Here is a 17,025-nt window from a genome sequence, read left to right as displayed (position 1 = left end):
ACTACACATCCCAGCGTGCCTTGCGGCGCTCCCGCCGCGCCCGGCTGTAGTCGTTGGTGTGGGCCGCGTGAATGGAGCTCCGCGCGTGAGGCAGCGCCTGGCACGGCCCGCGCCAGCGCCAACCTGGGCCCCGGAGCGTGAGTGCGGGCAGCGGCCGTGCGCGTGCGCACTCGCCTTCGCGCGCGGGCAAGCGCCCGACCATTGGCGCGCTAAGCGGGCGACCGTGCAAGGCGGCCCCGCGCGCCCCGCTGGCCGGTTGTTGCGGGGAGATCTCCCGCCTGGCGCGGGGGCCCGCGCGGGCAGCCGTGGCGGCCGCCGGAGACCGCAAGGGGCGGCGCAGAGGCGGAACGGGCCGGCCGCGAGCCGCGCAGGAAGCGCCAAGCATGCCCCGCGACAACATGGCCTCCCTGATCCAGCGCATCGCTCGCCAGGCGTGTCTCACCTTCCGCGGCGGCTCGACGGGCTCCGAAGGGCCGGCGCCGGGCTTCCCGGAGAACCTGAGCCTGCTCAAGAGCCTGCTGACCCAGGTGCGCGCCGAGGACCTCAACATCGCGCCGCGCAAGGCGCTGCCGCAGCCGCTGCCCCGCAACCTCCCGCCGGTCACCTACATGCACATCTACGAGACGGAGGGCTTCAGCCTGGGCGTGTTCCTGCTCAAGAGCGGCACGTGCATCCCGCTGCACGACCACCCGGGCATGCACGGTATGCTCAAGGTGCTGTACGGCACGGTCCGCATCAGCTGCATGGACAAGCTGGACACGGGGGCCGGGCATCGGCGGCCGCCGCCAGAGCAGCAGTTCGAGCCCCCGCTGCAGCCCTTGGAGCGGGAGGCCGTGCGACCGGGCGTGCTGCGTTCCCGGGCCGAGTACACCGAGGCCAGTGGGCCCTGCGTGCTCACTCCACACCGGGACAACCTGCACCAAATTGATGCTGTGGACGGGCCAGCTGCCTTCCTGGACATCCTGGCCCCACCCTACGACCCGGACGACGGCCGGGACTGCCACTATTACCGTGTGGTGGAGCCCATCAGACCCAAGGAGGCTTCCGGCTCTGCCTGCGACCTTCCCCGAGAAGTGTGGCTCCTGGAGACACCACAGGCCAACAACTTCTGGTGTGAGGGAGAGCCCTATCCCCAAGGTCCTACCTTGAAGCTCCTGCCGCCCGGGGAACTGTGGGCCAAAGATGTACCCTGCCCTGCTCAAGAAAGGCCTGGCTGCCCTCTACCTTCCATAAGGGCTCTTCTCTCTCTGCCCCCTCACCTGGACCATGGATTTACTGGAGTGACCAGCGCCACATCTTGAGGAACCTTGGGGAACAAGGCCCACTGGAGTACAGCCACCACCGGGCACGGTTATGGGGGTGGGTGGGCGGAAGGCTAGGTTGATTCCTGGTATCGTCAGTGCCACCAAGGCTTTGATTTAAGGGAACCGGGCAGGGACCCTAAAGCGCTTCCATCCTAAAGCCATAACGAAAACATTTTTGTTTCTCATTCTCTACAAAATACACTAAGTAGTTTTGAATCCCTCTTCCCTTCGATGACTCAGAGTTGTTTTCTCTCGTGCCCACGATGGCCCCTTAATAGTTTAATTTATTACTGATTGTGCATGACCTTGAATTGTTTTTGTTTTCTTTTTTTTTTTTAGTTATTCGTTTGGTTAAAACACACACACACAAACTACTCAGCATCTAAAGTGAGGAGTTCTGAAAAGACATCTTTCTAGCACTGGGGTTCACCCTCATAACTGTGCGGTTGAGGACGATTTCTTTCCTCCCCTGGCTTGGTAGCCACTTCTGGTGTACTCAGGTAACCTTTAGTAAGAAGCTCACATAACGTGAATTCTCTTGTCAGGCCCTTACAGCTCATCTTTCCCTTGGGTCTCAAGATCTGTCGTTTAAACAGATTTTTTTGTTGCTATTGGGGATTTGCCTTTAAAGCAAAGACGATTATTATCCTCAGCTGACTTTTTCCTTGACGTGCTTCAAAGATGATACAATAATTATGTGTTTTCTAACCAGACGATTCAGAGGAGCTGAATCTGCTATGCTTCCAAATAACTGAATGTAAAGGCCCTGGCCACCTGTTGAATTCCATACTCGTATTTACTTCCAGCTTCTTCCTATGAAAGAAGAGAAAGATACTCTTGACTGGTTTTTTGGTTTTGGTTTTTGGGGTTTTTTTGCGTTCTCTGCGGAGGGAGCCTGCAGAGGAGCTGTGTGGTTCCAGCTGTGCTGCCGGAGATAGCGTCCCAGCACTCCCTTAAACAAGAGCCAGTGCTGGCTACTACTGCCTTCTCTTGCAGGAAGAGGTAGAAAGCATGTAGTACCCTGGAAGGGGCTCTGGATGTAGGCTGCTGGCTAAGCAAGCAAGAAGCCCTGGGCTTAATCCTCAGTACCACATAAACCAAGTGTAGCACACAGCTATTGGCCCAGCATTTAGGAAATATAGGCAGGAGGATCAGAAGTCAAGGTCAGACTTGGCTACATAGTGAATTTGAGCAGAACCGTGGATGCATGAGACACCATCATATAAATGTGTGTGTATACAAAACATATGAATATGTATATATACACATTTACATATGTATGTACACACACACATATGTAATGGATACATGGAATAGATGCTTGAGAATTTAGCCATTTAGGGCACCAAGATTGGAGACTAAAACCTATGCCAACACTTGCAGCAAACCCTAGTGCTGCTGCAGTATTATGGCTGGCGGAGGCTCAGTCCCTTTACCATGTTTACAGATGTGTCTATCGATTCTGGCCATGGACCACCAGTTTCCCCTGTTTACTATGTATAGGATTCCTTTTTATCACAGGCCTTTTCATAAAGACAAACTGTAGAAATCAAATGTGCCCAGCTGTCTTCTAAGCTCTCCTGATGGCTCATGTGGCAATAGAATATAATAATATCGGCAATAAATGGAGACTTACTGTCATGGGTGACAAGTGTTTGTTGACCTGGTAGGGAAACTGCTTTTGACTCCATGTATCCAGGTTACACATCCAGGCTGAAGGGGTGTCTGTTCCCAGTGCAGTCATTAAAGTGGTACGAGACAGCAAATTATTGATGGCTTGGCTTGTGGCTTTTTGTTTGTTTCATTTTGATAAAAATGAGAACAGGCCAGTGGAAACCTGCTTTAAACCTGACACAGGAGCAACACCCAAACACGTCCACCATGGCTGCTAGAGTTCAATTTCTTTCTGATCATGTTCTTTAAAATGTCTTTGGATCCTCTCGAAGCAGCTCTTTGAGCCACTCGTATGAACATGTAGATAGGAAGTGATGGTTTTAGATTTGACTATTTTCATAGAATGGTAATAATGAGTATGGTTTTCAGCCACATACAGATTTTGAATTGCAGCAAAGGTTGATTCCTTTACAAGGATGGTTGAGAGTCATGTGTACTCTACAGCATACTCTGGAGGTCCTTTCATGGAGCCTGTAGAAGTCTAGCCTGGAATTGGGCTAGTAATAACAATTATTATGAAGGCCTTCATTGCAAAAGAAGGAGGGGAAATATTAAAGGTTTGTTATAAGCAGTTTGGAAGGAAAACCTTAAGGTGCTTTTCAAAAGAGTAACGAAATTGTTCTGAGCTAAAACAGCAATACTGTGTTCCTCATTAGTTCAATAAGAACAGTGAAACTGTCATTTCACTAATAAACTGAGTAAACTTACGGTGAAAACAGTAATACGTTTTAATGAGCCACTTGAGAAAGAATATGCTCGTTACTAAGATAAAATGTGCAGAAAAATCCTTGCACATCTATGCATAACCTACTAGCTATAACTTCTGCTGTTGTGTTTCCCTGTAGGTCGGCAATATAGATTGTGGTCTAGAAAGTAGGATAAAAGGTACCTTCTCCTGTCCTTAGCAAAGACCAATGAGCACAATGGTGTTAAGTCACTCAACTGTTCTGACGAATAATAAATGCAATAACTAGATCCTGGGAGAGACGCTGTCTGTCTGTCTGTCTGTCTGTCTAAATACACTGAACCTTTTCAACCTTGTAGTTCTATCAGTGACCAGTTATATCGATATAAGATTTTCATACCTTCCTACTCCTTTGAGAATTGATGGGTTTACGACCACATGCTGCTGATTACATTAAAAAACAAAAAAACAACAACAACAAAAAACCTGCCTTTTAGGTAATGTGTTTTCTATGTTAATAGGAGTGAGTTCTCTTGAGTTTTTAACATGACTGTCAAAATGTACACCTTCCCTTCCCCCCTCCCTCCTTGCATTGTTTTGTAGATTCCTTGAACTTGACATCTGGGGTGAACCTACCTGCTCTGATGACAAATGAGTCAACTGCTTTAGCTCTCCTGTCCTGCCCAGCAGAGAGACAGTTACCCCCACTTGGGCACTCTGCCACTCTCCTGACAGCGTTTGCTGCTCTACCGCAGGCCTGAATTCAGAGTGTAGGGTTATACAGAACCCAGATTGGTCCATTGCGCTGAGGTTTCTGCTGTCAAAGGAGATCATTTCTTAACAATACCCAGTCTTACAGTGCAGGGGTGTTTACGTTTCTGAGTAAAATGTGTGTACTTACGGGAAATAAAAGCATGTTGAAAATTATGTAGAAATAATGTTGCTTATTGCAAAGCGGAGAAGGGAAACATTACTATTACTATTTTAATTATTGTAGAAAACTCACAGTTTATTCCATAAGGTTGTACTGTATCAAAAGCCAGTGACCTACGGATCCCCAAAGACCAAGAAGCGGTTTGTTTTCTTGTGAGTGGTCTTTGAAGCAAGCCGACTGAAAATACATCTGCGAGTATTTAATGTCTAATTACACTATTTTGCTGTAACAGAAAAGGCTGCTTTTGTATTTAACCTAAAGAAAATAACAAGAAAAAACAAAGTCAATTTTTATCTAAAAGGAAAGAAAATATTAAGGCTTAAGTGTTTTCATCTCTTTTTTGTCTTAGTAATTCGATGGTTGCCATTTGGACTGGCAACATTTAGGAGTCTGTCTACCTGCCTCCACACACATGCTGAATTGTTCCAACAGTTGAAAACTTTTATGAAATGATTTGCCTCGGTCTCGTTAACAGTTAGGATACGGATATTAAATAATCTGGCTTGAGGAAGTTATTTAGGTTTCATCAGCTGTTATACAAAGCAAACCATCCCAGGCATGACTCTTTTAAGGAATCTCTCTGCACAAAACCTGAAACATTTGGGGGGGTTCGGGGGAGGGATTAAAAGAACCAAATTTACCATTCTGTGGTGATTTCTTAGGCAAAAATTTTAAATGTCATGAGAATTGACCTGAATGCTTTTAAACTGAGAAAGTTGGTTAAAGATACTGGGTATGTAAGTATCTGGGGACAGAAGCAGAAAGGGTAGCTCTGAGCATTCAGGTGTACTGAATCTTATGGCTTGTTGGGGAGGTTTGCTACCACACCAGGATGGAACTAATTATATAACCGGTGTGCTTTAGCATGGGGAGTTCTTTTTGTCTTGTTCTTTAAGTGATGTTTAGTCTTGCTTTTAAAATCCTGGCTTGGGTGATCTTGATTGAATGTGGTCCAAAATTAAAATTTTAAAGATGGCTAAAACCTACAAAATTTAGGTGTGTACTATCTTTAAATAATGAAAGTTTTGCAGGAGAAAGTTACCACGATGTGGTGTGGCTTTATAGTTGCCGGTATTGGATAAGTAACAATAATAGTTTTGATAGTTGACAAGCCCGAGTCCAGTGGGAAATTATAAGGAAACCATCTCACACTAAAGGTTTTGATATTTCTATTTAGGAGTTCTGGAAAGAAGTTTCTATACCCATGAAAGGGGGATAAAGGAAGGAGATTGGGGAGGGGCACTAGTGGCCTCCATAAATTGAATCTCCTATCCTTGTGCTGTTGAGGGCCAAAGATGTGACCACCACTGTAAAATACAAGCCCTCAATTAGTAGCCATCAGCCTCAGGGACTTTACAGGGACCAGAAGCAAGGGAGGGGTTTTCTGTTGAGGCTGAGCAGTGTGACTACACCCACAGATTACATTGCATAAGGAGCAGTGGACATTATAAATTTTGAGGTCCAGATTTTCAGAGTAAAGATGCCAACAAGCATAACACAAGTAGGTAGGTCAGATGTTTTTGTGTTTAAAAGAAAATCAAAAGGTTCCCAGTTTAAAAAAAAAAAAAAAAAAAAAAACCTTAAGAGTTTTATAATCTGGTGTCTTGGGGGAGGCAGCTTACCTAATAAGTTTAGATTGCCTTGGAGTTTTACAGCCTCGTGTCTACCTATCTTAAGCTATTTTGAGAATCATTTCTAGATCCACCAAGCTTGGGACAAATGATCCCACCAAACATGGGCAACCATCTGAGATGCCAGGACTGGAGAGAAATGAGTCCTGGGGTAATTCCTGAAGCCGTCTCATTCATGCTGGCATCAGCGGTGTCTGAGCAGGTTTGATCTGAAGGAATGATAGCTCTTTGAAAAAGTTTCCTGTGGTTGTAAGATTAATCCTGGAACTCAGAAAGTCATTTCTAATTTGACCACGCTGCCACACTTTCCACAAAGCCACAACTCAAGTTCTAGGCCGTGGTCAGAGTTCTGAAAGCAGCTCTGGGGGTGTCATCTTTGAGTGGGCACTTGCTTGTAAGTATTTATTTTCCAGAGCCCACTCAGGAGCAGAGAGAAGCTATAGGCTGTTACAGGGGACAGAACAGTGAGTCAGAAGGCCTCCTCACTAACTCAGCGGGAAATCCCTGAAGACTAGCTAGGGCTTGTTATCCACAGGCCAGCAAGGGAACATGGAGGGCTTGTGCTAAACCCCTCACACTAAAGCGGTGTTTGTTCCTAGTTCTCAGATGTCAATAACTATTTTAACTCCACCCAGTAAGTACTTCAGAAATGATTTCTGCAACCAGAATATTGTTGAAAAGTATTTATTTACACCATAGTCAATAAGCCATCCATTATCTGAACTCCAGTTAGTGGTTTTTTTTATGTTAGAATAGATTGTTTATCTCTCCACAACTATTAAGAGCTACTAACCAAACAGATCAGCGGCAGTGACACTGAAGCACATTCCCACCTGAAATTTGACTACAAAGGTAACACGTTTAAGTCACAAAACAGAGCATACAAAAATATACTTTCTAAAAAAATTCCAAATATTAATAGGCAGAAATATACAGCCATACTTAAACCCAGGGAGTGATTTCTCTGTTCCCATAGTAAGGCATCCTGTACACATGCAGACCCTGTTAACACTGCCCACATCACACAAGGCACAGAGGACACTTGCAACACCACTCACTGCATGCATCCTATGTACGTCCCCCTTTAAATAAGTTAGTTAACCTTTGACTCATTTCAAGAGATCATAAATGCTTTACATTTTTTTTCCCGAAGGTTCAGAACTCGGAGAGCAGTGCACATCAAAAATACACAAAATCTAAATGGATATACACTGAAAAAATAATCTTTGTTCCTCAACAACAACAAAAAAAGGAGCCAATATTGCTTTGTCCTGCCCGACATTGCACTTCCATTCTCTTGAGTTTTTAGGACATATTGCTTAAGGGTTGAGATGGCCAGAGAAACCTCCATTCACTGCTCTAGGGCCAGAGTGCAGCAGCCAGGATGAGGCTCTGCTCACTGTACAACTCCCCACCCCCACCCCCAAGTCAGTCCCAAGCCATTAAAGTGCCACATCAGTTTTGCTTTAATTTAGTCTTTTCCGCTGTCCTCGATCAAAGGAATCAGCAACTCCCAACCTATTGTAGAAAAAGTCTCAGAGCAACTGGCATCCAGGGCCAAAGGAAAGGGCTAGCAGACCATAGTCAGACATCTCTCAGTCAGGGTCAGAGTGCAGCCCTGTAGGCCAGGGGCCCTCACCCACCCCTCTTCTTGCTCCCCCATTTCTTGGGAGTGGCAGTCAACTCCCTTCAAATGGCCTAAGTTTTCAGAAGGCCGTCCGCGAAAAGGTGGGACAGAGCTGGGCTCCATCAAGGTCCTTTGCCCAGGATCACGGGATCATGGGGAGGAACAGGGAAGGGTGGTAGTGTTTGCAGCTAGGACGGAGGGCCTCTGGGGCCTGGAGAAACTGGTGTGTCAACCAGAGCTTCATCTCAAGGTGTCCTGGTTCGAGAGGTGCAGGAGGCCAGTGGTCCTCCAATGGCGCTGTTACCGCACAGGCTGCCTCCGGCCTGCGAGCCCCCAGGACCAGAGGCTGAAGACTGGGCAGATGCAGGTGCAGAGGGAGCACTGCTCTTCCGTTCCTTTTGCCGAAGGTGGATCTTGGTGTGGCGCTTCCTTTCGTCACTCCTTGCAAACTTGCGGCCACAATAGTCACAGGCAAAGGGCTTCTCCCCGGTGTGGGTTCGGATGTGAGTAGTAAGGTGGTCACTTCGGCTGAAGTTTCGCATGCAGATCCGACACTGGAAGGGCTTGTGGCCCGTGTGGATTCGGATGTGCCTGGTCAGCTCATCAGAGCGTGAGAACCTCCTGTCACAACCTTCTGCTGGGCAGGGATAGGGCCTTTCGTGCACTGGCGTCTTGCTGGGCCTGTTGGGGTACTTTCGAGGTCGCAGGATGGGCCGCAATGGCAGGTGGTGCGGATTATAAGGGGTGGCAGTCACTGCTGCAGACCCGCTGCCAGGCAGCCGAGGTCCCTCACCGCCTCCACTTGCTCCTGGTCCAGTGACTCCAGCACCGGGACCCCCCAGAGTAAAATTACGGATGGTAGAGAGTGGCGTGAGTGGAGGGGGGACCCGCAGGGAGTCCAGAGGACAGGGAAACGGCTTTCGATCCGGGCCAGCGGCACCGTGTGGATCTCTCTGGCATGGAGATGGAAAAAATCCAGGATAGTCTGGGATCATAGGAATGAGACCTGGGTCCATAGCTGGCTTGGGGGATGGGTAGGAAGGAGGTGGCTGGTAGGCCAGAGAGGAGGTGGAAGTGGTGGGTGGCGGCGATAAGAATGCTGAAGGATCCTGGTAGAGATCTCCTGTACAGCCCGAATAAGGAGGAGGAGGTGGTGGCGGAGAGTACAGGTGGTCCAGTTCAGGCTGAGTCTGGGACATGGTACACACACCCAGGGGTCCCGTGGCCAGTGGGTTGGGGGAGGCGGAGGTGACGCTGGAGGAGGCTGTGGTTGAAGCTGGAGGGGTGACCCCTTGCAAGATGCCCGCACTCACAATATTGATGATACCTTCTGGGTAGCAGCTGGCACCAGGGTACTGTGGGTCAATGGAGAATTTGCCCATGTAAGTGAAGGTCTGGTTTCTAGGTGCAGAGATGGGAGCGAAGCTACTCGGATACGGAAGATCCAGGGGTCTCTTCTCTCCAGTCATGTCAATGTTGATCATGCCATCTGGGAAGGGAAAAGTCAGGGAAAAGGTGGGACAATGAGAATACAGGCAAGAACTAATTCACATACATGCATGCTGACGCGCAGGCACACACACACACATGGCAATCCCCGTTTCATGATTCCAACACTACAGAGCAACAGGTGGGGAAACTGAGGCCTGGAGAGACAGTAAGAAGTTAGGCAGAGTCTGGAACTCAAAAACTGTATCTCCAAGAAGCAGGGCATGCCCCTTCCTGCTTCCATCTCCCGGCCATCTGTGACTCTAGTCCCCAATAAAAACACCCAATAGCAGCAACAATATCAAACAATTTCCCATCTGCCTCGGACTTCTCTCCCACTCCTTTGCCTTGTGGTCTTACCGCCGAGGCAACCATATAGACGCCAGTAAAAAGAGCCGACCAATCAATCCCAGGCGGTACAGAGAAGGTGCCAGCCGCGAGAGAGGGGAACCCCAGAATGGGTAAGTGGGTGGGTGATGTTCTTGCTGCTAATTCCTGGTGCCACCTCCCCCTCCCTCTCCCGCTGCGCTTCAGCTGATGACTGCCAGTGTGAACCCGGGCAGCGGAGGAAGGAGTCTAGGGTTCCCTTCCCTCCCAACATCCTCGACCAAGCCCGACACCCGCGCATCCCTGCCTTAGCCTAAGACTAAGAGGCTGGGCTTCTAGGAAGGCGCGGGGGCTGAGGAAGAAGACTTTACACAGCATCCCCAAGGAACCTGGCGCACACCGGTGCCAGCGCGGGCCTCCCTACGCATTCTCCTTGCCGCTTCTCGCTGTTACTTGCCCTGCTCCGCCGCCTCGGCTTGTTAACCCTGTTCACTTTGGGGCGATGCGCAAGTTGGGTGGTGCCTCCCAGCCACCCCAGAAGCGCAACGCGCTTGGGAGATCCTCCGGGAGTGGGCTCTGCCCAGAGAGCGCTGCCCGCGCGCTTCCTAAGCGCTCCCCTGCCACTTAGCTCTCCAGACGCGCAGCTCTAACCCGACTGCTGAACTTTCCCATCTCTTTAACCCTAGCCCAGTAGCGCAGAGTCCGGCTGATGGACCTGCTTCAAGGACCAGGAGACGATGCTTTAACCCTGCGCCTAGCCAAAGCTGGGCGCGCCCGGAGCTACAGGCATGCGGGTGGCTTTTGGTGACCAGGTGCATCTGCCGGCGCGCACGGCTCGGGAGCCCTAGTCTACCTTTTTCCGCTCCCCCTGCACCTACTCCCAATCTTCAGAGCCAGTGTGGTCAGCGCCGTCCACCTCAAGTCCCCATTCTCCCCTCCAAGTCCCCCACACCCACCGCTCCCCACCCACAAGCTCCGAAGAAGACACGCGGCTTACCTCCCGCCACTCCGTTCATCTGGTCAAAGGGGCCTCCCAGTTCACCATTGGGGAAGATGGTCACCGACGAGGCGGCGAGGTCTTCCACCGGGTAGAGGCTGTCAGGCAGCTGGTGCATAAAACCACTGAGAGTTACTGGGATTTTGTCTACGGCCTTGGCGGTCATCATTTGCTCCTCGCACAACCTGGAGACCCAACTCCCTCGCTACCTGGAGCGCCAGAGAAGCCGTTTTTTTTTTTTTTTTGGAGAGGGGTTGAACTGAGCCTAGGATGGTATCTCCTTTTGCCCTCCACACTTAGAAAAGACCCCCACAACACATACACACACACCAAAAAAAAAAAAATCTAACAGAAATAAAACTAGCAACCAAGTTGTTGGCTTCTTAAAGAAAAAAAAAATGTCTATCCGTCACTGACTCTCTCCTGCCTGTGATCCGGCTGTTGGGGAGCCAAGAGTTGCTGGTGTAGTGTTATTATAACAGTCAGTGTGTCCCCCTCGCCCAGCTATTAATCAATCGCTGCTCTCTCAGACGGAAAGTGTTAGGCTCGGAGTATTTATGGGCAGGTCTTCAATACCCGTGACGTCGCTGCCCATATATGGACTGAGGAACAGGGCTGGGCCTGGCAGCTTTTGCCGTCACATGGCCAATTTGCATACGGGCTTGGCTGCGCGGGCTCCGCTGAGCTCGCCAGGAACGATTTGTAGCCGGTGGACAACCGCCCGGGTCTGGGGCTCTCGGCCCCTGCCTGCAGCGGGGACTCCGGACTGCAGAGTTCAGCGGGAGGAAGGCGCGAGCACCGACCCTGGCGCGGCCGCCGTGGGTTCACCCTCGGCGGCCGCGCTGGTTGCTCTGTCTCTTGGGGCGGGGAGGAATTCCGGTTCTCCGAGACTTTCCAAAAAAGGAGAAGATCCGGTAGTGGCGGCTCCGCCTCCCCGGCCCTTGTTTGGGAGCCATTCCGGAAAATTAAACTTCGGAAAGAAAACCGAGCGCTGCCGAGACACTACAGTCAAACCCCTCCTTCACTTTCTTGGCAGCTCAAAACCGCAAGCAAAAGAAAAAAAGAGAGAGAGAGACAGAGAAAAAAAGAGAGAGAGAGAAAAAAATTACCCGCACTCACGGAAGCTGACTGCCTTTTTCTGAATTACACGGTGGAAAGTAGTGTCTGGTGATAAGAGTAAATGCGGTCTTGCTTTTTTGGAAAGTCTGTGCTATTTATACAGGAGTGAAAACGGAACAGGTCTGGGCTGTTTGTTTGTTTAAGTATTTTTAGGTAACTTGAGGGTAGGGCTTAGGGTAGAGAATGGAGCAGAAGAGCTGCGGGAGCTTCGGGGAGAAAGATCCTCGGCCGGAGGCGCCCCCTCCCTCTGCCCGCGCTCTCCCCGCCCCCTCCCCTCCAGCTGCTGCTCAGAGCGGGCGCCCTTCCCGGCGTGTCTGGGCGGTCCGCTGCGTGGGGGCGACCAGATGGAGGCTTGGACACTCACCCTGCCTGATGCGCATACACACACACACGCACACACACACGCGCGCGCACACACACACACCACGCTCGCTCCACTTCCGCTACACACTCTCCCTCCTCCGCTGCCCTCTTACAAACCCACTCAACACACCTTACGCTACACACTACACACCTCCTCCCTCTTGACAGCGCGCGTGTGTGCGCCTGCCTGCCTGCCTGGCGACAGTCAGGATATCCTAGGAAGACACTGTCTTCATCTTCACAACTCACCAACACCCCCCCCCACACACACACACACACGGCGGGGGGTACATCCTACCACCCGCGCCTAAGGTCTACCCCAGGAATAGTCCCCCCCACCCCCTTGCTTAGAGCTTCCTCTGCGCTGAGTGACAACAAATGGCACAGTTTCTGGTCACCGTGGCCCCCACACTTGTTTTCCCCTGCAAATAAATAAGTCAATAGATAAACAAGCCCTTCCAGTAGAAAACTTCCTGTTAAATGACCAAACACTTTTAAGAGAGCTAAAATTGCTGGCCCTCCGGACACTCGGTTCCCACCTCCCCCACGCGCCCAGCCCGCTTCCGATGCGCTCTGGCTGCGGCAGGGTACCCAAGCCCGAGGCTCCAGGATCTACGTAGCTTGGAATAGCCGACGCAAGCTGGGAAACTGCCCTGCCCTTCTCAGCTTCAAAGTCCCGCAGAAAAGGGATCCAGGCCGGGCTAGGCTGTTCTCTTTCTTGACCCACGCTACCCGGAGCAGCGAGGATCCCCAGCGGGCAGGAGCCACGGCGCCACGCCGTGGAGGGAGCGCGGCGCTGCAGGCGCTCTCCCGCCCATCACCTGCGGTGCCCGCGGCCGCAGCGCGCCGGCTCCTGCCCTCTTGGAGTACGGTGGTCAGGGGAGCCCCAGTGCCACCAGGAGCCGGCTTGTCGCCGCTCTCTGAGCAGCGCTGTTCTACTCGTGCCAACCGTGAAAGTTGTTCTCCCGGGAATGGTCCTCGCCATGACTTCAAACGCCCAAAAGCATTATCTGGGAAAGTTTCTCGATCGTGCTCTGCGCGCGATCTCCTTTCCAATTGGGGATCAAATTCAAAGGGGACAGGAGAGGACGCTCAGCGAAACCTCTGTGGGTGTCCCACCCTCTTAAAAACCCTGCAAAGCCCTGTTTCTAAGAGAGAGGGGGGAGAAAAGGAAGAAATAGCCGCGCTCTTACCACGTGCGCCAGCCCGCTCCGCCTGCGCTCCGGCCAGTCCCGCGGCCCCCGCGCTGACCACAGGCAAGACGACGCCTCGGTGGGGAGCCCGACTCTCATCTCCAGCCTGGGTCGGGAAGAAAGGGGGGGTCGGGTTATGCAAATAGAAGTCCCGGCGGTGGGGCTCAGGTTATGGGTCCCCCACCAGCCCCAGAGGTGAAGCACCCACCCGCGCGGGAGGCGCGGGCCCTGGCGACTGCTGGAGCTTCGCTGCCGTCGGTGCACGTGGGCGGGAGGATTGCAGCAGCCGCCCCTCTCCCCCGCGCTGTCACCAACCCCGCGGGCTGCCGCCTCGCGCCGCCCCGAGGGGGAGCTCCCGGGCGGCGGAGAGAACGGGGAGCAGGGAAGCCAGCCCAGGGCAGGACGTCCGATGATGGTAGAACTGACTGGAGCGCGGGAAGCTGGCGGATTGCCGCTACCAACCTTCGCGCAGGAGGACAGTGAGGGTAAGAGAAGTGGTTCCGTACCATCAAGGAGTCTAGAAAGAGGGAGCGGGGGGGGGGGGACCCTGTGGAAGCTGAACCTTCCAAGAACTCTCTCACCTACCCTTAAGAGCTTCGCTGGACCCAACTATGGCTAAACATGGGGGAGGGGAGGCAGGTGCTAATAGAAGCTAGCTGCCCTGAGGCAGGCCAGGCTCTGAAGGATGCCCGGGGCCAGTCCCTCTCTCAGCCCTTCCAGAACATCGGAGGAGAACCAGTCTGTGATAGCCTTACTTACCCCCACCCCATACTCCCCTTTCTTCCTCCCCTTAAAAAAAAAGTACAAACCTTTAAATATGGGCAGCGTAGATAATGGAACAAAATCAAGAGCACATATTTCAAGCCAGCCCCAGCGAGCTTAGACAGATGAGTTCAGGAAAGCTAAAAGAACTTGCCTAAAGTCTCGCAGCTGGTGATTGGTGGTCCAGTTCAAATCTGCTGCCCGGTCTTCAGAATCCAAGTCCCTTTCCCTGGTCACTGTGTGGGGTGCTCAGAAAGCCTGGCTCACCCCATTAGAGAAGAACAAGCCTACTTCATCAATTTCATCTTGCTTTGGCATTTCAGAGGAAAGTGAAGCTGAGGTTGTAGTAGAGGGTGGCTAAAGGCAAGAGAGAGGGGGCTGTTAGAGACAGACCCCTGCAGGGAGAGGGAGACTTTCAATGTAGCACTCTGCAGACCTGTTCCAGGGAAGGAATGACCAAGCATATTAATGCTGCTGTCTTAAGAGAACCCAACCCCATGGTATCCTTCCTGGAGGCAAGGAGGGGTAAGAGGAAGGCAGGGGGTGTGATTCTGTTCTAGGGAGAGGAAGAACCCTGAGGTGTGGGAATGGAATACCAAGGTGAGACCAGGATTCCCTACTTTGGAGCATTTGAACTGTTAGTGTTTAGATAAAAATACAACAAACAAATGACGAGAGAGAGAGAGAGAGAGAGAGAGAGAGAGAGAGAGAGAGAGATAGTTAGTTGTCAAATTGCCATGTGAATAAGACACTCCAAAAGATATCAAGTCAAGAACAATTTGCTGCCAGACTCATTTGCTTTGTCCAGAGGAGGTAAAAAAAAAAAAAAAAAAAAAAAAACAGGGAGATTCCTTTGATGCAGGCTGCCGGGATGAGGGTAAAGTAGCATTGTGGGCAGTTGGGAGATGGCTAGAAGGTCCTAAGGAATACCTTGTCAGGGTGGTTTTGGACTTTCTTTCGGTCTCGTAGCTGTCCTACAAAGTGTGTTGACAGGATGATGGTTACTCAAGAGACACGTCAAATAATTTACCACATGCATTTTGATGTGCCAAGAAACGTGTTTGGATATCTTCACACGTGATGTCATTTTCCTCCCACCTGCGACTGCTGGTGGAGAATGGGAGATGCAGCCAGGTTAGCAGCCCCCTTAACCGTAGACGCAAGCAAGGACCAGATCTGCAATTCTGATGGCACAAAGCATGTGGCTTTTAAAAACCAGACGAACGCTAACTGACAAATAGCTCCCCACACCTAGTATCTCAGGACAAACTTGAGGACCTATGGGTTTTAGCTGAGCTCATGCCATGCCTGACAGAGCTGTGGAGCCAAAGCTAATGACATCCCAGTGGCATAGATAATATGGACAAGAGAAGACTCTTAGGACCATATTTTAGAGATGTATCAGTACTGGTTCAAGCAGTGGATGGTCAGAGTCTTCAAACTATTTCTTGATGATCAACTGTGATTCCAGCATGTGCTACACTCTGAGGGATATGATGGTACCTAGACCCAGGTCCAGCTCCGAATCCCACCGAGTTTGTCCAGCACATCACTCAAAGGCACCGTCACGGCGACTGTGTTTGCTTTCAACAAAACAAAATATCCAGCTGAGGACCTCACCTGTCACAGATCTGAAGGACATGCAAGGATTGGGGGGCGGGGCTAAGATCTGGGGAAAGAAGGTTTCAGGGAGAATGCAGGTATAGGACTGGCCTTGGGGCAGAAGAAAGCAAGGTTTGTGAAGAGAAAGTCCAGTGTGGGTAGAGATTTCCAGGTCATCTTCCATGCCTGGCATTGGGGCCAAGGATAGCCAATACAGGCAACGGTCTTGCGAGTATTCTAAAAGGCTTCAATCCCCACAGAATTGCTCATTCTCTTCTGTTGTTTCTTTCTGGAAAATGACGGCCAGGGCGTTACAGGGTTGTTGGGTTTTTGTTGTTGTTTTGTTTTTTGGGTGTTTTGCATTTGAGGTTTCTTTCCCTTAGCACTCAGCTTCTGCAGATGAGTAAGAACTTGCCAACAAGGCTTCCTCTGGGAGAACGTACGGAAACACTCATGGACGGACATCAGCATTGTCTTTCTGACAGGTGGAATGAAGTACATTCCTCGGCGATCAATAAGGAAACGAGAGTGTGAGCTTTGTCCCGTATAAAATGAAAGCATGCGTCAGGGCAGCAGAGAGACATCCTGTCAAATGTACAGATCACTTTACTAACCCTGGCTTTTAAAAACCAGATGAACAGGTAAATGGCTATTAACTATTTGCACGATTACTTCAACTTAGGCCCAATTCAACGGATGCTAAGTCTGGTGATAAGAGCTTAAAACCAACGCTTCTTTTCCAAATCATCTTGCTTTGAGCTTCTGTATTGAGTGTATGATCACATGAGAAATGAAGGTCATTACAACTGGGAAACCCATCCATGTCTTATTTCACTAGCCTGTTTATATTGCCAGGTTGTGGGAAATAATTCTTTTTTCTCTTCCGACTAATGTCGGATTCACGAAACTTTTGGTTTCATATTCACAAAAGGGTCAGGCAAGGCATCTCTGCCAAAGCAATTGTCTCATAACATTTAAGTACGGACATTTTGGGGTTTCATCTCAATAATCTCACCAAGAAGGTCACCATTTGTTAGGGTTAAGACGGTGGGTTCTGGTCTTCCATTCAAATCCCAATGTTGCCACTCCTGGCTGTGTGTACCTTCACCACATTTCATAGCTGCTCTGCCCTGGTTCCTTCATCTGGAAAGTGAATGGAATGACCATCAAGTTATTGTGATGATTAAATACAGTAATGGGAAGCTGCCAGCACACTATTGCTGCCTATTAAATGTGCAATAATTGTTACTTATTAAATGATTTTCATTGCTTAATGCTATGCACCAGACACAACTTTATCATTCTAGCTTCATCACTGT

General features: G+C 50.4%; 2 protein-coding genes across 5 annotated transcripts; one reads left to right on the top strand and one right to left on the bottom strand.

Annotated features, from left to right (window-relative positions):
• Positions 1 to 45: 45 nt before the first annotated feature.
• Ado (2-aminoethanethiol dioxygenase) lies at positions 46 to 4,590 on the top strand. Its single transcript, XM_029482836.1, has one exon. It carries the CDS (start codon positions 384 to 386, stop codon positions 1,299 to 1,301), a length of 918 nt encoding a protein of 305 aa, XP_029338696.1. The 5' UTR covers positions 46 to 383; the 3' UTR covers positions 1,302 to 4,590.
• Positions 4,591 to 6,896: 2,306 nt separating this feature from the next.
• Positions 6,897 to 13,444, bottom strand: Egr2 (early growth response 2). Of its 4 annotated transcripts, none has more exons than XM_021175073.1 (3): positions 10,877 to 11,187; positions 10,668 to 10,776; positions 6,897 to 9,344 (listed from the first exon to the last, which is right to left on the bottom strand). In XM_021175073.1, exons 2-3 carry the CDS (start codon positions 10,684 to 10,686, stop codon positions 8,101 to 8,103), a joined length of 1,263 nt encoding a protein of 420 aa, XP_021030732.1. In that variant the 5' UTR covers positions 10,687 to 10,776; positions 10,877 to 11,187; the 3' UTR covers positions 6,897 to 8,100. The 4 variants fall into 4 exon arrangements, with proteins under 4 accessions (XP_021030732.1, XP_021030733.1, XP_021030730.1 ...); XM_021175074.1 differs by having other exon boundaries at positions 11,085 to 11,128; XM_021175072.2 differs by lacking the exon at positions 10,877 to 11,187 and adding an exon at positions 13,343 to 13,444 and having other exon boundaries at positions 7,748 to 9,344; positions 10,668 to 10,876.
• Positions 13,445 to 17,025: the final 3,581 nt, after the last annotated feature.

This window comes from Mus caroli, chromosome 10, assembly GCF_900094665.2.
Source record: "Mus caroli chromosome 10, CAROLI_EIJ_v1.1, whole genome shotgun sequence".
Lineage (NCBI taxonomy): Eukaryota > Metazoa > Chordata > Mammalia > Rodentia > Muridae > Mus > Mus caroli.
The sequence above is the reverse complement of the archived record's forward strand: the minus strand, read 5'-3'. Positions and strand labels throughout refer to the sequence as shown.